The sequence below is a fragment of the Carassius carassius genome, chromosome 32, assembly GCF_963082965.1.
Source record: "Carassius carassius chromosome 32, fCarCar2.1, whole genome shotgun sequence".
Classification (NCBI taxonomy): domain Eukaryota; kingdom Metazoa; phylum Chordata; class Actinopteri; order Cypriniformes; family Cyprinidae; genus Carassius; species Carassius carassius.
In genome coordinates, this window is record NC_081786.1 from 515,001 (window position 1) to 537,327 (window position 22,327).

The window sequence follows — 22,327 nt, forward strand, 5'->3', positions numbered from 1 at the left end:
TAGATACAGCTTGACTTGTTCAGACAGTTATATCAGGAGAGAGTGATGCTGTATATGATGTTGATATTGTGTCAAAATATAACACACAAATACAACAATAAGCCGTTTCTGAACAGGATTCACACAAACAGATCAGTAATTGTTGATTTTTTTTAAATTAATTTTAATATGCACACACACAAATAGTTGCATATTGTGTGTGTGTGTGTGTGTGTGTGTGTGTTTTAATTTTGCTGTATAATCACAAAATAAATAATAAATAATCACATTTTATTTTGTGTATTTTAATAAGTACAGGTCAAAATAAGTATGTGGATTAAAATGGAGAAATAATTTTCCATCTTGATTTAGTGTAAAATAAACACATATATATAAATGAGATACTCTTTAATATCAGTAAAGACACATATATTTTAGGCATCCTGACTTGCACTAATGATTGCTGTTATCATTAAAGCAGTGGCTTGATTCTAGAATTCCTCTTCCCAAAGTTAAAGTCTAATCATTTTTTCCTGCAGAAAAATCTCAGTTGCGTCCGGAGGATATCTGGATGCTGGATGTGGATGAATCCATTACCCAGGAGGCTTTGCGGCGTCCCAGCAGACCGGATCACCTGGACTTCCTGAGAATCACGCCGCCAGAGGACGACATCATCGGAGAAACTCCGTACAATCCCAAACTCGGAACGACGGTGAGTTAGTCAGCGCTGTGATGAAATTAATGTTTTGTAGATTTCTGCGTTTATTCTTGATGTTTATTCAGCAAGCAGCCCATTTAAAAACAATAAAAATTGCGTTATTACAATTCTGACTATTTCTGAATTTATCACCAGTCTGACTTTAGATCACACAATTCTGACTTTTTTCTGAATTTATCAAAATTCTGATTTTATATCTCACAATTCAATTTTTTCTGATTTTATCTCACAATTCTGATTTTATATCTCAGAATTCTGTCTTTTTCTGAATTTATCTCACAAATCAGACTTTTTCTGATTTTATATCTCACAATTCTGTCTTTTTCTGATTTTATCCCACAATTCTGATTTTATATCTCACAATTCTGACTTTTTCTGAATTTATCAAAATTCTGATTTTATATCTCACAATTCTGTCTTTTTCTGAATTCATCTCACAGTTCTGACTTTTTCTGTTTTTATCTCACAATTATAACTTGTTTCTAAATGTATCTAACAATAGTGACATTTTTCTGAGTTAATCACAACACATTTCATTTTTTTCTGCCTCGTAATAAAAACAAGTTTACATTTTGTTTCTCACAATATGACTTTTGTTCTCGCAGTTGTGGCTGTATAATTCTGAATCTCAGAATTGTAAGTAAGTCTGAGATAAAAAGTTACCAGTTACAATTACCTTTATTCTTACCCTGTGCCTGAAACTGGCTTTAATGCATACAGTAAGTGACTTATAATTGAGAACCTTAAAGAATTATTGTCCCCTGGACCTGTGGACTAAAGCTTACACACACACACACACACACACACACAGGATTTGTGTAAGAAGTCTTTCAGGTCCTGAGGGCACTGTCAGAATCCTTATGTCTCAGCTCAGTGAGATGCTGGAGGCATTTTTTAGAGGTCAGGTCTGACTGATACAGCAGCAGAACATGTTAATAACTATAAGAAACTGTGTTTCTAAATATGTTGTAATCGTCCCCATATAGACTCAAATATACACTAAGGATGTTCCCATGACGTTATAAAACTGTTCTTTCTGAAAGTTCAAAACATCTAGTTCTTTCATTGTTTTAGAAACATTGTTTCTTTGGTTCGATGAACATTAAGGCAACATTCCATTTTGTAATTTTGCAATTGTTAAGTGTTAGTTTTATAATGTTACATTTGAATGTTCTCAGAACATCTTTGAAATGTTTCAGGAAAACATTCCATGAATGACGTATTAATAATATTTTTATGCTAATGTTGTGAGAACATTATTGAGACCGGAGAGCTTTTAATAAACATACTATTACAGTCTTTCAAAATGCTTACAGAGAGTTTATGAAACTATGTATGTGTGTGTGTGTGTGTGTGTGTGTGTGTTTCACATCAGTAAAGTTGAGTGAAATGCCAGCATACCGAACACACCCACGACGCGCCTGAGTCTGACCGCACTGGAAAACACACACTGATCTCAGATCAGATTAGACGGGTGTGACACACACACACACACACACCTCAGTGAGCAACAAATTTCAGCTGAAATGACTTAATGATCAAGCCTTTGTCTCTGAACTATTAGACAGCGTGTAGTTGGGGCGCTTGTGTTATCTGGTCCTACAGGTTAAACGATCTGCTTTTGCATTGTTCTGCATTGTTTTTCTCAGTGACATCAACAATAGACGTGAACTTTCCCTGACACGTTACTGTTATGAATAGAGTCGACTCAGACTATACACAACACTGACAAAATAATACTTTCAGCCAACTTTTAAAAAAAAGTAGTCTTGTTACAGCTTAATTTATTTATTAGACAGTATTTATGATTTGGTTCTAATTTCATATTAATGAATAATATTGATTTTCCCAAAGACAAAAAAAAAAAACTCTTACAAAGCAAAATAAATAAAATAAAATAATACAATTAATCAAAAAATAAAAACCATTAATTTTTTTTGACTATATAATGTTATATTAAATTATTGGCTTTTTAGAACTCTATTTCGCCATAGGAAAATAAAAACATTTTTCAGTGTTTAATTTAGTTTGCTTTAAATAAAGACATCTATGTACTTAATATTAATGTTTTGCACATTATCACTGGTTTCAAGCGAAAATATTATTTAAACAATTATTTCTTCAATTATTTCTTCAATTATATATTTTTTTATAAATGTGGAGTGTTATTTGCTTTTACACAAACTGAAACTATGATTTTCTGTTAGAACAATGTAGAAATGAACTTGACATAAATGAGACTTTTTTCAGTTTAGATACAGTTTGATTGTTCTGGATGAGGTTCTTTAGTTTATGTGGTGTTTCTTGTTCTTATGGCGGCGGTAATCTCTCTCTTAAGCGCTGGTTCTCTTGCATAAGAAGAGCTCAGAAGAGGCCCACACTGCTTATAATGCACATGCAGAACTAACCCAGCTCTGTGTTCTGGTTTCAGTAGATGGACTAGTTTCCTCTGAACCGAACCGTGGGTTTCGGCTGAACTTTGGCACATGTTGTTGTTGTTGTTTGATTAAAACACTCTTTTCTTCGGGATGAATTTCCTTTCATCCTGAAACATGTGGTAAACAGTCCGTGAACTTGAGCGGGATCTTTGCCAGAACCGCTTGGGTTCTAGAGCGGAACGTGCTCAGAGAAACACACCGAACAAGCAGACCTGATGTTCAGGGTTCAGATCTGTCAAGAAGAAAACATTTAAACACGTTTATGAGAAAGAAAACTATGATTTTATCAGTCAGATTTATTTATACATTTTTTAGCCAAAAAATATATTTTATTATTTTCTAACTTCTAATTATATATATTTTTTCTATAATAATCTCCTTATATTATATTAATAATATTTAAATATTTAAAATATGTATTGGTTGAATATTATAGAAATAAATATTCATTTTATTATTATTTATGTTTGGTTTTAAATTATTAAAATGTTTTATTGTTATAGAAATATTATATAAACACGTATATTTATATTCTGTTACTACTTTTGTGTATTTCTTATTTTTATTATTTTAAGGATTACGTAACTGATACATAAATATTATAGAAATATGGAAAATATGTGTAGATTTTTAGATCTTAAATATGATTTATTTTGATTATATTCTGTGTGCATTCTATGCATACTTTTTATTGCCTTTTATTTATGATTTTACGGTTACATAACTATGATAAAAAAAATTAACCAGTCTCTTGGATGATAGTACAGTAAGATAGTACAGTAAAGTTTAAAGACCTTCTCCTCGGTTGATTCTGTATTCAAGCACTAAAGGTCAGCGCTATAGCAACAGGGAGGTGTGGCCAGTGACCTCAGTAGAGCTGATTATAGCCACCATTGTAACATTGAAGCTCCGCCCACTCCATCTGACCCTGCAGGAGATTACAGAGAGAGAGAGACTGAATCTCTGCATTACATTTCCAGCTCCTGCTTCAGTAACCAGACACTCGCAGGTGAATATCTGCCAGGTTCACCGCTGAACAGAGACAGAGGGAGTGGTTAGAGAGAGAAGTAACCAGACCTGTGTGACTCCTTCCTCTCCAAAGACAGCGCAGAACTTTCTCCAGGAGAAATACAAGACTCCGCTGGAGCAGGAAGTGCTCTGAAGAAATCACTGGGAATGTTTAAGGGAAATATCTGTAGCTCGTATCTGTTATTTCTGTAAGTCTCCTTTCACTGCCTGAACTTCTGAGACACTCTCTGTTTGGTTTCTCTCATTTGAGAATCACACACTGAACTACAGTAAAACCTCTTGAACAAAAGAGTTTCCAGAGAGAGTGAGAGAAAGCTGAGGATTTTCATGCATAAAATCTTTTGTTTTCTCCGGTCTGTGAAAGTAGAGCGCATGCAGGTTGAAGAAAAACCACACAAACTATGCAGCTATTGGATTTCACCTCATAGCATTCAATGCAAACAGCAATATGGATTCAACCTACACTAGGATCTCTTCAAGGTTTCTCAAGTCTGATCAGACGACAGCTGTGTTGACGTCATTTAAAACATTGCCTGATGAAGATGTTAATAATCATATTGGAGTAGCAGATCCTTTGAGATCGAAATCTGGAGATGGTTTGAAGGAAAACATGGAGCTGGATCACCATTATTCGTCTTCACAGATGTCCTCCGATCCGTATCTGGTGCAGGTTACTAGAGTGGAGACATACATCGACTATGAGGAAGACACCACAGGTCTTCAGAGAAGGTCAGAGCAACCAATACACGGCAAAAAAAAATAAAAATAATGACATTTTCCCATGTTTTTCAGCACAAATATCTGAATATTCTTAAATCAAGATGCCTTTTCTTCAAGTAAAATTAGAGGTTGATTGATAGTGGATTTTTCAGATACCGATAATACAGAAACTGATACCGATTAATCAACCGATACCAAACAGAAATTAAAATATTTTGCAAAAAATAAAAAGTACTGGACCATTTTGTAAATGAATAAAGAGTATTCTATATATATAATTATATATCATTCAAAAATCATTCATGTTAACAAAGGCTGCTTCAAAATTTAAAAATATCGGCAAATATTGAAATTTTTTATACACAAAGGCCATAGTATTGAAATTAAATACATATGGAAATTGTATACTCTCACAGTTTAACTGCTTTTTTTCTAATACACTTGTGATTATCTAATCAAAATAACAAACTCACAGGTAACACACACACACACACACACACGTCGCGTCACGTTCAATTCAAGCTTGGTCTAAAACAGTTTATTTAATCACCAAATGGTTTACTTTAAGAATTTTCAAAAAGCGGCATAGATGAGTTGAAGCTTGGTGTTTAAAACAAACTGAAAGAGAAGGCGACTGAATGAACATATCAGTTTGCTTTCTCATGTCATGTCTAGTTTTAAACATGCAACTTCACTGGCTAACAAAGGCTTTAATGTGACCAGACTGATGTAAACTAATGCAAACAGATGGAAATTGTGACATTAAACATTTAGGATGGACTTGCGTCACATTGTTTTAGCCACTTGAGGTGCTGATAATGTGTGCGTCCTCTCATACTGCTGTACTTTCTCCACTAATGCAGCATCTAGACAACAAGTTAATCACTTAGTAATGATATGAAAACATGTACTATAGTATTCTATAGCACTATAGTTCATTTTCAATGTTTTAAATCCGTTTAATGACAGAAGAGCTTCAGCTGCTCATGCAAAAGACATAATCCGGAAAACTATCGGCATGGATTTTTACCGATAACCGATAATTGCAACAATCAACTATCGGTGCCGATTAATCGGCAAAACCAATATATAGGCTGACCTCTAAGTAAAATGTCATCTTTATTTCTGTACATTACAGATTGTGTCAAAGCAACTTCACAGAAACAGCTAAATCAATTATGGAAACTCAACTATGGAATTTTTTTAAAAACACTTTGGTTGTGAAAAAAAATTACTAAAATGCATGAAAAGTACATTGTTTTTAGTTGAAAATGGTGTCGTATAAACTTTGCCTATGATGTTTTCTGAAACAATGTACCAAAATGAAGTGATTTTTTTGCATAAAGCCAGAAAAAATATTTTAAGAAACTATCTGTGCTGAAAATACTTTGCCTAATTTGGTGTTCCCGGTTAAAAAATGGCCATTTCTTTTTCTTATACATTTCTTATAAATCACTTGTGATGCTCTATTATCAGCAGATCTTGTTTTTTATTTTTTATTTAGCATAAGTTTTGTGTTTCTTTTTGGAGCTGATTGATTGTAAAGTTCAATAGTATGAGCTTATGCACCTCAGTTTTTGCCTATGATCCATCAGTTCTAAAAAAAGAAATAGAAAACCTGTGCTTATTAATAGAAAATTAAGTTGGAAATAATATAGCTTAATGGGGGGTATAATAATAATAATAATAATAATAATAATAATTTTTTGTGGGATCATTTTTGCTTTGAATTTTTGTTCAGCAACACTAAGTGTAACCAAAAAAATATATAGTAGGAGAATAAAAAAGGATAAGCAAATTTTGTGGGATCATTTTTGCTTTTAATTTTTGATCAGCAAAGTGTAACCAAAGAAATAAAAAATAAAACATTTTGGGAAGTTGTTTTACCCTGTTTTAGTCCAACACTTTATTAACTAGCATTTTTGGAAAAAAGAAAATTAGACACAATAGGGTTAATTCATAGAGGACACAAGATTATTTATAGATTATTACTTGTAGATTATTTAGGATAATACCCCTCTAACCAATATTTTTTCTTGTTTTAAGCAAAAAAAAAACTTTATTTGAATGCTTTTTTCTTCAATCACTAAAAAAAATTTATAAACAAATAACGTATCTTTTAACATATCTTGATTTAAAAATGTTTTGATATTTGTATTGGAAAACAAGAAAGAAAGATAAATTTAGTTAGTATGAGTGTAAAAACCAAGCTTTAAATCTTCTTCTTGTTGACAGGGAACATAAAGGATCTGTGGAGAAACTCGAGCCGTTTGCGGTCAAAGCTGAGAGTCTCGTGGAGCGATCACTTAAAGACACTTCGATTCTGAACCGGGCCGGCTCGTACGGAAAAATCAACCGCTTGCTGGATTTCTCATCCCGCATTTTGGAAGACTCCAAGAAAGAAGTTCCATCTTGGAGCATTCATAGAGTAGATTCAGCATCAGAAATACTAAACAGAAGTTTCACGGGCGACTCAGACGTCAGCAGCTGGAGACGAGTCCTTCCTCTTCACAAACCTGTGTCTGAAGTAGATAAAGCAGGTGAGGATGTTTCTTCACTTTCAGAAGAAGGGAGTTCAGAAGCAGATCCAGCGTCTCAGACGGATTCCCAAAAAGGAGGAACTGAGATTCCAGCTTCAGTTTTACCCACTTCAGATCTTCAGCCGCAGACAAAAGGTCTTTCAGAGACGCTCTCTGTATCTGAGCACATGCCAGAAGCTCTTTCTCTTCCTCCAAAGGACTCCAAACCGGAAAGTAGTTTGGCTAAAAGCAGCGGCGACAGACACCAGCTGCCCGCTCTGTTCAGCGGTTTACGAGTGTTAAAGAAAGGAGCAGTCGGAGACGACAGGGAGACGCTTTCAGAAATCAAACAGCGAGACACGGATCGAGCGCTGCTGAGCCTTAAACAGAATGTCAACAAAGCCAAACTCCAACAAAACACCAGCATTGGAGTTACTAAAAAGAAAAACGAACCCAGAAGTTTATCTGAAATCACCGGTTTGCTACAGAAAGCGTCGAACGCTGAAGTCAAACAGAACGAGGACAAATCCAACGCTGCAGATCCAAGCGCTGGTAAAACGGATGGAGGAAGTAAAACAGTGACAGATGCATCGTTTGATGCTTTAAAATCCAAATTATTCGGCTCTAAACCTGCTAAGAAGGATCCTGTGGATGCAGCGCTGGATCTGGACGCTGTCAGGAGGAAGAAAAAGAACGATAAAGAGCTGCTGAGGTCTATCTTTGAAAGACAGAGTAAAGCTCCGGTCGCTGACATCAAGAGTCCTACAGAGGAGAGAGTATGTATCACTGATGATCTCTGACACCGCCATCAACGCCATCATTCCTGAATAATACAGTCTTCATGATGTTGTTAAGAAACTTATTCCCTGAAGTGTCAGTTGTTTCTAGTATCATGTTTGCAGTAGTTATTTCTGTTTTTCCTGGTATATAAGGGCATATTGCTACACGTCAGTGAATTTATTTGACAAAAATAACTGGCCATAAATATTCTTTGAAAGCTACGAAAATGGTTCATTTCGTCACCATAAAAAAGATTTATCTGATTTTAAGGGTACAAACAAATGGTAATAAAAATAGATTAGACTTATAAAAATGTTAATAATTAACGAACATTAATAATAATAGATTTAGATCTAGTACAACTACTAAATCTATTCATATTGTTATTATTAATTTAGTTTTTATCTGATTTTAAATGCCCAAATAAATGCTTTTTGCTAAAAGTTAGGGTTAGGGGAAAAATGACTGGCAATGAATATTTAATGGAATTAATTAATGAATTGATTAATTATTTAATTAATTCATTCATATTATTGTTTACAGGCAATGAACATGGTGCATTTTGTTTGTAATTACTCATGTATTATTATTTATAAAGCAGATCGTTCCGGTCCTTGATTCTGATTGGCTGAGCCAAGTTCTAAGCTGTTGTAAATTACGTTACAATGTAACATAAACCTTGGTTTACTTCCATGTGTTGCTCGGCAACCACTTTGTAACAACCACAACTGTTTCTGAGGAGTTACATTGTTTGGTGGAAGAATACTGTTTTTATTTATATAATAAATATCATTAGACCTATCGTTTACTACGTATATGAAATAACCGTTTTATAAAAGCAGTAAGCCCCGTGAAGCCGTGGTTTACAGTGAATATATAACAGCTAATAATCCCTAACAACGTCCCTTAGCTGTTATAAATCCACTGTTAACCACAGCTTCATGTATGTGATATAACGCAAGCAACCAGTGAACAGTGTTTTTTATAAACTAATTTCAGCTGAGTTAGTTATGAAGTGCTATATTTGAACGCTAAATTAGATGGAGTGTGTGGTTTTCTGATTTCTCTGCTCAGTCTGAGGTCACGTCTCCGTCTGACGGTGAGGACCGAACCCCTGGCCGTCTGCAGGCCGTCTGGCCTCCACCGAAAGAGGACAGAGAGGAGAAGGTCGGTCTGCGTTACACTGAAGCCGGTGAGTGGGTTTGTCTTCTCTCTTCTCTTTCCTAATCTAATCTGTGCCGTCTGGGCATGTGTGTGTGTGTGTGTGCAGTGTTTTATTGTGCAAAAAGCCTAGCCCTATTGCTTTTATGCCAAAAATCATTAGGATATTAAGTAAAGATCATATTAATGAAGATATTTAGTAAATCTCCTACCGTAAATATATCAAAACGTAATGTTTGATAAGTAATATGCATTGCTAAGAACTTCATCTGAACAACTTTAAAGATGATTTTCTTAATATTTAGATTTTTTTGCTCCCTCAGATTCCAGATTTTCAAATAGTTGTATCTCAGACAAATATTGTCCTCCGAACAAACCACACATCAATGCAGAGATCATTTATTCGGCTTTCAGATGATGTATTGTATACATCTCAGTTTTGAAAAATGGACCCTAATGACTGGTCTTTCTCTCTGTGAATGTTGTTGTGTGTGTTTCAGAGCACCAGGCCGCTCTCCTGCAGCTGAAGAGAGAGTGTAAGGAGGAGCTGGAGAAGCTGCATGTAAGTGTTCCTGCAGAACTGACAGAAAACACTGGAGGTCAGGAGAGCCCTGCACTGCAGATCTCCGTCTGAGGGGGAAGAAACAGCATTTGCACTTTTATTGATTCAGTATGAGCTGATCCAGGGGGTATTATATATATATACCACAGCTGTGAAGTGCTGGAGAAGCTTGAAAATGCATCTTGAAAAGTGCTTGAATTTTACTTTGGAAGAGTAGTAACTTCTATTAAATTTGTATATAATCATTTATAAAGAAAACATGCCTAATAATTCTGCACACCTGAATATAACAAGATTCTTTCTACGGGCCTTCATGGACAATATCACGTATAAATAATTAAATACAAATATTAATAGTAGTTATTAAGATTGATGTGGTCGGTAATTGATAAAAAGTGCTCGGAAAAAAATATCCAAAGCAACATTTCTCATTTTCAAAACTAAAAATTAAACAAAAATGAATAGAAACTATATAGATATGTAAAAAAATAATAATAATAAATAAATAATAATAATAATAATTAACTTCATAATAATATAACAAAATTTAAAATGAAAACAGAAAATATATTTAAAAAACTGTTCAAAATATTAATATAATTTGATCTGATAAACGAAACAAACTAAAACTATATCTGGAATAAAAATGTATTAAACCTACATGCACATAAATAAACCCTGATAGAACTTTACACAACAGAAACAGAAAATATAATTATGAAAACCAATTCAAAATATTAATAAAAATAATAACGCTATTTCTGTAATACTAAAATAACACCTCTGAGTGCAGTAGATTGAGTAGATATTTTAATGAAAGAGTAAAATGTGTAACATCACCTATGAATAACTTACAGTAAGACCAGGACCATGCTTTAGGAAAACTCAAAAATCAAATTTTTCATGTTGTGTTGATTGTAAGGTAATAGCTTGATTAAACTCGTACAGTATTCAATTAAGCACTAAATGCAGATTTACTTTAAAGCGTGATGATCCCAGATCCCAGCAGTCCGTTTGCTGTCTGGACAATATGATATTTAATAATCTTTGAAAGCACATAACACCTCAGACAGCTGCTGTGGAGCAACGCCGAGAGCCAAACTCTCGCACTTTCATCATGGTCTGACCTCACAAGAGAAGAGTGTTAAACCTCCACAGACCATAATCGTAAACATGTATGTATTGATTTTTACACTGCAATAATAAGACGTTTATGTTTGTTTTGTAAATAATGTAAAAAAATACACTTGCTCTGAATGATTAACTGGCTTCATTTTGATGTATTTTGATCAGTTTTCGTGATTTGCATCTAAAGTGAATTAATCTTGATTTAAAAAATGTTTGACATTTGTGTTTGAAAACGAGACAAATATATAGAGGGAAAAAATCAGGTTTTGCATTTTATGTTATTTTGGTGTCATTGATATTCCCTTCTAGTTTTTATTAACATTTTAAATTAGGTTTTGCTTTTATGTTTTATATATTTATTTGTTTTAAACTTAGTCTTGTTTTTATTAGATTAAAAAAAAATGTAAATTATGCCTCTATAGTTTTTATGAATTTTCAATTAGTTTTATATTTGCAGTATTCGTTTCAGTTTGAATTCAAGTTGGTTAAGTACATTTTAAGTTAAAGTTTTTGTTTTTGTTGTTGCTGTTTGTTTTAGTTGTTTTTATTAATTATTTAGTTTTTAATGTTAGTTTTTATTAAAATAAATAAAATTTGTAATCTTTATTAGACTTTATATATATATATTCCATTGTCATTTTATTCATATCTTGGATTAGTGTTTATTTTAAGTTTTAGTAATTTTGTTTGTTTGTTATTTTATTTATTTTAATGTGCCTTTATAGTTTTAATGAATAACTTTTAGTTTTTATATTTTCCTTAAATTTAAAAAAAATTAGAAAGAGTCTGAATGTGATAGAATCAGACGGACTGTACTGGCTGACAAAAAGTGATATTCTTCCTCTGGATTTTTGGAGAACGAACAAAAAAGATGACTTTTTTTCTCATGACATGTTTTTGTCTGGTTTTCCAGTACAAATATCAAATATTTTAATATATAGATACATTTACTGGAGGCACAAAATAACATTGGATATTAAGTCGTTTTCTGAATAAAACTAAATTATGTGAGTTTATGATTGAAACAAGAACTAATATCTGTATAGAATTTGTTAAAATCATTTAACATTTAAGTATTTTTTTTTTTTTTTTTTTTTATTGTTGGTAAATTTGATGAATATTAGTTTTGTTTTTCTCCAATATGTCTTAATACTTAAAATTTGAATTATTATAACATCTTTTATATTGTCTGTTTTCATTTTTTAAGTTGTATTTTTATTGTTGTTTTTTTATCATTTTTATTAAATTTTTTACAATAAAGATTTTTTTAAATGTCATATATATATATATATATATATATATATATATATATATATATATATATATATATATATAATTTTTAATATTTAGAATTATTTTTTTCACTTTATAATTGTCATTTTAATTTTAGTCCATATTTTAGTAATTTTGCTGTTTGCTTTTTTATTTTTATTAGATTTTTTTTTCAGATATCTATGGTTTTTATTCATATTTATTATTTATTACTTTTATTTTATTATTCTTTATTTATTCATTATTCATACTATTATTTAAACTAAGCTAAACAAGTTAAACTGAATGAAAATGATAAATGTTTCCTTGGTAACTAACAAAAGTGATTTATTTTAGTTGCATACTAATAGTAATTTGTTGTTGTTGGGTGTGACTCCAGGCGGATTACGAGCTGCAGATCTTCCAGGTTCGAGGCGAGCATGCGGAGGTGGTGTCTCGTCTGGAGTCGCTCATCGGTGGGATGCAGCGGACGCAGGTGTATAACACCGTCCAGGAGCGCGGCGAGCTGCAGGACGTCTGTGTCTCCACCGAAGACGAACAGCCACCCAAAAGCTTCCGCAACGTGTGCATCCAGACTGACCGCGAGACCTTCATCAAATCCCCAGCGGGTGACGGAGACAGATCAGAGCCGAGCTCCAGCTCCAGCCTGCCCAAAAAACTGGACCTGGACTCCATCAGTATGAATTTGGGTGTGGGTTCAGGACCAAACCCACTCCCCGGTAGCTCCGCCCCTCCTCCTGCTCCGCCCTTACCTGGACTTGCACATGCCCTGCCCCCTCCTCCACCTCTCCCCGGAGCCCCACCCCCACCTGGTCTACCAGGAGCTCCGCCCCCTCCTCCACCTCTCCCTGGAGCCCCACCCCCACCCGGTCTACCAGGAGCTCCGCCCCCTCCTCCACCTCTCCCTGGAGCCCCACCCCTTCCTCCACCCCCACCCGGTCTACCAGGAGCTCCGCCCCCTCCTCCACCTCTCCCTGGAGCCCCACCCCCTCCTCCACCCCCACCCGGTCTACCAGGAGCTCCGCCCCCTCCTCCACCCATGCCGGGCTTTGGCGCTCCTCCTCCGCTTCCTGCTCTTGGCGGGTTTGGATACGGACAGGTGACTGAGAAAGCGCCACGTAAACCGGCCGTGGAACCGGCCTGCCCCATGAAACCACTTTACTGGAGCCGCATCCAAATTCAGGACAAGTAAGTTTCTTCATTTTAACTTAAAATTATCATTTTTTCACCATTTACTCCCCTTGTGTCATTCAAACCAGTCCACCTCTGTCGACCAGATTGTCTTTTTTTCCAGTACAAACATCTAATTATTTTAAAATTAAGATGCAAGCAATGATATAGGATATGAAGATTTATTTTCTGAGAAATTGATCTTAAAGTGATTTTAAGATTAAAACATGAACAAATATCAATCAGAAAAATAAACTTAGTTCAAATGGAAAACAAGTGTATTTTTCTGAGCCCATTGGCACATATTTGTTTTTGTTTTAAGCTTGAACGCAGTTCATTTTGGTCATTTTTTCAGAAAACAAAACTGCATATGTCATTTTGATTTTGAAAAAAATTAATCTTGTCATTCAACATTACAGATTAATTGAGAGCTATCAATTTTAACATTTATTAGACTTTAAAAAATATCTAATAGCTGACTTTTTTAATGCAAGTAAAGAATGTAACAATGTTTACATGTGCCAAATACAGAACCACTTGGACAAACCATATACAGGTCCTTCTAAAAAAATTAACATATTGTGATAAAGTTCATTTTTTTCCATAATGTAATGATAAAAATTAAAACTTTCATATATTTTAGATTCATTGCACACCAACTGAAATATTTCAGGTCTTTTATTGTTTTAATACTGATGATTTTGGCATACAGCTCATGAAAACCCAAAATGCCTGTCTCAAAATATTAGCATATCATGAAAAGGTTCTCTAAACGAGCTATTAACCTAATCATCTGAATCAACTAATTAACTCTAAACACCTGCAAAAGATTCCTGAGGCTTTTAAAAACTCCCAGGCTGGTTCATTACTCAAAACTGCAATCATGGGTAAGACTGCTGACCAGAAGGCCATCATTGACACCCTCAAGCGAGAGGGTAAGACACAGAAAGAAATTTCTGAACGAATAGGCTGTTCCCAGAGTGCTGTATCAAGGCACCTCAGTGGGAAGTCTGTGGGAAGGAAAAAGTGTTGCAAAAAACGCTGCACAACGAGAAGAGGTGACCGGACCCTGAGGAAGATTGTGGAGAAGGACCGATTCCAGAGCTTGGGGGACCTGCGGAAGCAGTGGACTGAGTCTGGAGTAGAAACATCCAGAGCCACCGTGCACAGGCGTGTGCAGGAAATGGGCTACAGGTGCCGCATTCCCCAGGTCAAGCCACTTTTGAACCAGAAACAGCGGCAGAAGCGCCTGACCTGGGCTACAGAGAAGCAGCACTGGACTTTTGAACAAATTTTGCATGTCATTCGGAAATCAAGGTGCCAGAGTCTGGAGGAAGACAGGGGAGAAGGAAATCCCAAAATGCCTGAAGTCCAGTGTCAAGTACCCACAGTCAATGATGGTCTGGGGTGCCATGTCAGCTGCTGGTGTTGGTCCACTGTGTTTTATCAAGGGCAGGGTCAATGCAGCTAGCTATCAGGAGATTTTGGAGCACTTCATGCTTCCATCTGCTGAAAAGCTTTATGGAGATGAAGATTTCATTTTTCAGCACGACCTGGCACCTGCTCACAGTGCCAAAACCACTGGTAAATGGTTTACTGACCATGGTATTACTGTGCTCAATTGGCCTGCCAACTCTCCTGACCTGAAGCCCAAAGAGAATCTGTGGGATATTGTGAAGAGAAAGTTGAGAGACGCAAGACCCAACACTCTGGATGAGCTTAAGGCCGCTATCGAAGCATCCTGCGCCTCCATAACACCTCAGCAGTGCCACAGGCTGATTGCCTCCATGCCACGCCGCATTGAAGCAGTCATTTCTGCAAAAGGATTCCCCACCAAGTATTGAGTGCATAACTGAACATAATTATTTGAAGGTTGACTTTTTTTGTATTAAAAACAATTTTCTTTTATTGGTCGGATGAAATATGCTAATTTTTTGAGACAGGCATTTTGGGTTTTTATGAGCTGTATGCCAAAATCATCAGTATTAAAACAATAAAAGACCTGAAATATTTCAGTTGGTGTGCAATGAATCTAAAATATATGAAAGTTTAATTTTTATCATTACATTATGGAAAATAATGAACTTTATCACAATATGCTAATTTTTTAAAGGACCTGTATATAATTTAAGTGAATTTAAAACAATCTACACATAAACCCTTTATTCAAATGTACTGTAAAGTAGGAAATATACAGACATTTAATAAAGTTATCAAACACCAAATTCTAAATTAAATATGGATGAATCCTTAAAGCTACAAGAGTTATTGTTTTTTTTCTTTTTTTTTCTTTTGTTCTTTGATGAACAGACATAAGAGCAGATAGTTATTAGGTTGTATCGGCTGCTCTTACTTTAAGAGCTGCCGCTCGGAATGTGACGTGGATCTGACACGCTTACTCATAGTTTAATTTTCTTTAATATGAAATGATACAGGTGCGATGAGCACAGTATAATGTCTGAAAGGACCGGAAGATTCATTTTTACTGACATTCAGCCTGACAACAGCTCATCTGACCACAGTTCACAGTTATACCATATAGCATAAATCAATCACTAGACGATCTATACAGGTGGAGCTGGGGAAGGTGGAGGGTTTCTGAAGCAAACTGCACTGCTATGTCAAGCACTCGTCATATATTTGAATGTTGAGCAGCTGAGCTCATTGGCTACTGATACTGGAGATAACCAATCAGCTGTGCCATGTGATATTGTCATTAGGTCAGATTGAGTTAGACCTATTGGACTGCGCCATCTAGAGTTTCATGCCAGAAATATATATTTTTATTTAATTTAACATTCATAATTAAAGTTGATGTTTACATTTATTAATTATAGTTTTAGTTTAAGTTGACCATAATATCCTTGATATAAACTGCACCCTAGAGTACAAGTGTCTAAATAATTTAGAGGTAAATATGACAAAAGACCTCCAGTATTCTCACATTTGTGTCCCTTTTTAGTACAGCTCTCCAAAATCTGTTCTCAGATTTGAGATTTCAATATAATCTGAGATGCTCCAGATATATTTATATAGCTCAACATCTGAGCTAAAACATTAAAGTATCATCTTAAATTCTTCCTAATGTAGATTTTACTGACCAGGTGACCTTAATGACCCTCCTTATCTCTGTCTCTGATGGACTGCGGTCAGATGTATAAGTCAAAGCCTGTGATCCTTCAACACAAACAGAAGCAGCTGGGATACCGATCATCTGTATTGTCTGAAATGAGTTTTTCGCTCAGGATGAAAGAGTGGAAACTGAAATAGTGAAGGCAGGTTGGATTGTCGTTAAAGACTCGCTTGTGCGCCATCGGCCTGTTTGTGTCGCTCGTGTTTCTTAGCAATGACAAACCAGATATTTCTCATCCACGAACACTGAACTGCAGACTGAATCAGACAAATTCCCCAGCTCAAGTCTTCAAATGTTTAAATAAATGCTGAATATGAAATGAGCCTTAAACTGCAGCTGACACTGTTCCTCCATCAGTGTTATTTTAAGTCAAGTCTGCTTTATTGTCAGTTCTTCCACATGTACAGTACATACATACAGAGAATAGAAATTACATTAAGACCGTTGGTGCATACAGATAACAGGAACAGTAGTACATTAAATACAGATAAAAGGGACCATGAACTTCAAAATCTTTTGACATATAAGAAGTCATTGTACTATAAAAACATCCTGTAAGTTTCAGAACTAAAAACTTTGTCGTTATTCTTATAAATTATATAACAATCTTATATTGAAGGCAGTCTGCCAAAATGAAAGCTTGTGGAATGTACAACTCTGTGATGTAATAGTGTGGATAAGCACCGCCTCCACAGAAGAAGATCGACGTCACTGCCTGTTTAGTCCCGCCCACTGATTCTACAGCTGCGCCTGTTTAGCCACGCCCACTGATTCTACAGTACCGCCTGTTAGACACGCCCACTGATTCTACTGCACCACCTGTTTAGCCACGCCCACTGATTCTACAGCACCACCTGTTTAGTCCCGCCCACTGATTCTACAGCACCGCCTGTTTAGCCCCGCCCACTGATTCTACAGCACCTCCTGTTTAGCCACGCCCACTGATTCTACAGCACCGCCTGTTTTGCCACGCCCACTGATTCTACAGCACCGCCTGTTTTGCCGCGCCCACTGATTCTACAGCACCTCCTGTTTAGCCGCGCCCACTGATTCTACAGCATCTCCTGTTTAGCTGCGCCCACTGATTCTACAGCACCTCCTGTTTAGCCACGCCCACTGATTCTACAGCACCGCCTGTTTAGCCACGCCCACTGATTCTACAGCACCTCCTGTTTAGCCACGCCCACTGATTCTACAGCACCTCCTGTTTAGCCACGCCCACTGATTCTACAGCACCGTCTGTTTAGTCCCGCGCACTGATTCTACAGCACCGCCTGTTTAGTCCCGCGCACTGATTCTACAGCACCGCCTGTTTAGTCCCGCGCACTGATTCTACAGCACCGCCTGTTTAGTCCTGCCCACTGATTCTACAGCACCTCCTGTTTAGCCACGCCCACTGATTCTACAGAACCGCCTGTTTAGTCCTGCCCACTGATTCTACAGCACTGCCTGTTTTGCCACGCCCACTGATTCTACAGCACCGCCTGTTTTGCCACGCCCACTGATTATACAGCACCGCCTGTTTTGCCGCGCCCACTGATTCTACAGCACCGCCTGTTTAGTCCTGCCCACTGATTCTACAGCACCGCCTGTTTAGCCATGCCCACTGATTCTACAGCACCGCCTGTTTTGCCGCGCCCACTGATTCTACAGCACCGCCTGTTTAGTCCTGCCCTCTGATTCTACAGCACCGCCTGTTTAGCCACGCCCACTGATTCTACAGCACCGTCTGTTTAGTCCCGCGCACTGATTCTACAGCACCGCCTGTTTTGCCGCGCCCACTGATTCTACAGCACCGCCTGTTTAGCCATGCCCACTGATTCTACAGCACTGCCTGTTTTGCCGCGCCCACTGATTCTACAGCACCGCCTGTTTTGCCGCGCCCACTGATTCTACAGCAATGCCTGTTTAGTCCTGCCCACTGATTCTACAGCACTGCCTGTTTAGCCATGCCCACTGATTCTACAGCACCCCCTGTTTTGCCGCGCCCACTGATTCTACAGCACCGCCTGTTTAGCCACGGCCACTGATTCTACAGCACCGCCTGTTTAGTCCTGCCCTCTGATTCTACAGCACCGCCTGTTTTGCCGCGCCCACTGATTCTACAGCATCACCTGTTTAGCCACGCCCACTGATTCTACAGCACCGCCTGTTTTGCCGCGCCCACTGATTCTACAGCACCGCCTGTTTAGTCCTGCCCACTGATTCTACAGCACCGTCTGTTTTGCCGCACCCACTGATTCTACAGCACCGCCTTTTTAGCCACGCCCACTGATTCTACAGCACCGCCTGTTTAGTCCTGCCCACTGATTCTACAGCACCGCCTGTTTTGCCGCGCCCACTGATTCTACAGCACCGCCTGTTTTCCCACGCCCACTGATTCTACAGCACCGCCTGTTTTGCCGCGCCCACTGATTCTAAAGCACCGCCTGTTTAGCCATGCCCACTGATTCTACAGCACCGCCTGTTTTGCCGCGCCCACTGATTCTACAGCACCGCCTGTTTAGTCCTGCCCACTGATTCTACAGCACCGCCTGTTTTGCCGCACCCACTGATTCTACAGCACCGCCTGTTTAGCCACGCCCACTGATTCTACAGCACCGCCTGTTTTGCCGCGCCCACTGATTCTACAGCACCGCCTGTTTAGCCACGCCCACTGATTCTACAGCACCTCCTGTTTTGCCGCGCCCACTGATTCTACAGCACCGCCTGTTTAGTCCTGCCCACTGATTATACAGCACCGCCTGTTTTGCCGCGCCCACTGATTCTACAGCACCGCCTGTTTAGCCACGCCCACTGATTCTACAGCACCTCCTGTTTTGCCGCGCCCACTGATTCTACAGCACTGCCTGTTTAGCCACGCCCACTGATTCTACAGCACCGCCTGTTTTGCCGCGCCCACTGATTCTACAGCACCGCCTGTTTAGCCACGCCCACTGATTCTACAGCACCTCCTGTTTTGCTGCGCCCACTGATTCTACAGCACCGCCTGTTTAGTCCTGCCCACTGATTATACAGCACCGCCTGTTTTGCCGCGCCCACTGATTCTACAGCACCGCCTGTTTAGCCACGCCCACTGATTCTACAGCACCGCCTGTTTTGCCGCGCCCACTGATTATACAGCACCGCCTGTTTAGCCCCGCCCACTGATTCTACAGCACCGCCTGTTTATTGAAAGTTATTTATGCATTTTTGACTTAAAACACAGCAGAGTCCAACTGTGAGGAATGAATGTACACTCTCAGAAAAAAAGGTACAAAAGCTATCACTGGGGGACAGAAAATAGACTATTATTTTTATATTTGATGTTTTTTGAAGTAAAAATCTTGATAACATTATAAGTGGACCTCAGAGAACAGTACAAAATAAAAAACAAAGGCAGTTCATGACCCCTTTAAGAGTGTTTGTCTGATATAACACACTGACTGTGTGTGTGTGTGTGTGTGTGTGTGTGTGTGTGTGTGTGTGTGTGTGTGTGTGTGTGTGTGTTACAGTAATAACACACTCTGGAGTTCACTGGAAGAGCCTGATATCATAAACACCAAAGAATTTGAGGATCTATTCTCCAAAGCCACCATCCAGCCCAAGAAGAAACCGCTGTCAGACACGTATGAGAAGAAGAACAAAGCCAAGAAGGTAGGAGAAATCATCAGCTCTGATTCTCTGAGCAGATTTACCTGGAAAATCATTTAAATCTGAAGTGTCTATGTTTCTGTGACTGGCTCTCAGAGCTTTAGTCAGGAATCGAATTAGCTTTACAGTTTTTATCAACTGCTTAAACACAAAATCTTTACTTGACACACAGTTTCTAAAAGCTGACATACAAGGCAACATTTGCAATAGATGTGATGCATTTTGTATTTTGTGGGTGCAGTTGTTGGATTTGTGAGCAAAAAAAGTTGCATGTTTTTTCCACTAGAGGGGGTTTTAGTCACATTCTCAATGTTCATTTGCCATCTGAGTGTGTTGAATCCTCCATTACTGTAACAGTGGTTATGGTGCTGTGTTATACTTCAGCATTGCTCTTTAAGGAAATTATGCTTAGTACTTATGACTGCTTTTGTGGTCCAGGGTCACACACACACACACACACACACACACACACATACATACATATATTTAAGCCAAGTCAGAATGTCAACTTTAATTCTAAAGTGCTTTATACAATATAGACGCATTGTAAACAGAAATGCAAGGGGTAAATATAATTTCTTTCAAAACAAATGATGTCTAAGCGTTTTCACACATGATGTCTGGCTGTAGCTCATCAGAAAGTGAGTGTGGCATTTCAGTGTTTCCCAAATGAAACATGAGAGCTGTTATTTTGAAGTAATGTGTGTAATGTAGAGAACTGTGTTTAGAGTTTTGCAAAAAGCAGACTGAGTGATTTTGCACACTTGGTAAGAAAGTTAGGTATACGAGTGGGTCACAAATACCACTTTCAGTGTCTAAGAAATTGTAATAGACAAGAATAGTACTGATTTAACTGCACTGACACTGTCAGGTGAGAACAAAACTTGATCTGAATAACACCTGTTGTCTTCTGTAGTTTGTTTCATAGTCAGTGAATTTGTGAGCATTCAGTCTGAAATCCTGTGGGGAGTTCTCTGATGAGGCAGAAATGTCTCGGTCAGCAGCGAGTGACTGTGCAGGTCAGCACACTTAAACGTGCATGTGTGTGTGTGTGTGTGTGTGTGTGTGAGTGTGTCACCTTTATTTAATGTCACCTTTATTTATATAGCGCTTTAAACAAAATACATTGCGTCAAAGCAACTGAACAACATTCATTAGGAAAACAGTGTCAATAATGAAAAAAATGATAGTTAAAGGCAGTTCATCATTGGATTCAGTGATGTCATCTCTGTTCAGTTAAATAGTGTCTGTGCATTTATTTGCAATCAAGTCAACGATATCGCTGTAGATGAAGTGTCCCCAACTAAGCAAGCCAGAGGCGACAGCGGCAAGGAACCGAAACTCCATCGGTGACAGAATGGAGAAAAAAACCTTGGGAGAAACCAGGCTCAGTTGGGGGGCCAGTTCTCCTCTGACCAGACGAAACCAGTAGTTCAATTCCAGACTGCAGCAAAGTCAGATTGTGCAGAAGAATCATCTGTTTCCTGTGGTCTTGTCCTGGTGCTCCTCTGAGACAAGGTCTTTACAGGGGATCTGTATCTGGGGCTCTAGTTGTCCTGGTCTCCGCTGTCTTTCAGGGATGTAGAGGTCATTTCTAGGTGCTGATCCACCATCTGGTCTGGATACGTACTGGATCCGGGTGACTGCAGTGACCCTCTGATCTGGACACAGACTGGATCTGGTGGCCACGGTGACCTCGGAATAAGAGAGAAACAGACTAATATTAGCGTAGATGCCATTCTTCTAATGATGTAGCAAGTACATAGGGTGTTATGGGAAGTGTTTCCGGTTCCGGTTTACCTAATTAATGCAGCCTAAAAATCCTTTAACGGATTTGGATAATAAAAGCATATTAGTATGTTATGTGTATGCCAGGTTAAAGAGATGGATCTTTAATCTAGATTTAAACTGCAAGAGTGTGTCTGCCTCCCGAACAATGTTAGGTAGGTTATTCCAGAGTTTAGGCGCCAAATAGGAAAAGGATCTGCCGCCTGCAGTTGATTTTGATATTCTAGGTATTATCAAATTGCCTGAGTTTTGAGAACGTAGCGGACGTAGAGGATTATAATGTAAAAGGAGCTCATT

At 37.9% G+C, this 22,327-nt stretch overlaps 2 protein-coding genes across 2 annotated transcripts in view; both read left to right on the top strand.

Moving 5' to 3' along the window:
• The window catches only part of LOC132113340 (uncharacterized), an 11,468-nt gene extending 7,171 nt beyond the window's left edge, over positions 1 to 4,297 (top strand). Inside the window, exons 3-4 of the mRNA XM_059521137.1 lie at positions 519 to 691; positions 4,238 to 4,297. Of these exons, the coding sequence (XP_059377120.1) occupies positions 519 to 691; positions 4,238 to 4,297 (233 nt within the window). The remainder of the gene's footprint in view (positions 1 to 518; positions 692 to 4,237) is intronic.
• The window catches only part of LOC132112328 (formin-like), a 59,893-nt gene continuing 41,666 nt past the window's right edge, over positions 4,101 to 22,327 (top strand). The window contains exons 1-6 of the mRNA XM_059519767.1: positions 4,101 to 4,893; positions 7,120 to 8,179; positions 9,258 to 9,375; positions 9,845 to 9,906; positions 12,686 to 13,494; positions 20,104 to 20,245. Of these exons, the coding sequence (XP_059375750.1) occupies positions 4,613 to 4,893; positions 7,120 to 8,179; positions 9,258 to 9,375; positions 9,845 to 9,906; positions 12,686 to 13,494; positions 20,104 to 20,245 (2,472 nt within the window). The 5' untranslated portion in view covers positions 4,101 to 4,612. The remainder of the gene's footprint in view (positions 4,894 to 7,119; positions 8,180 to 9,257; positions 9,376 to 9,844; positions 9,907 to 12,685; positions 13,495 to 20,103; positions 20,246 to 22,327) is intronic.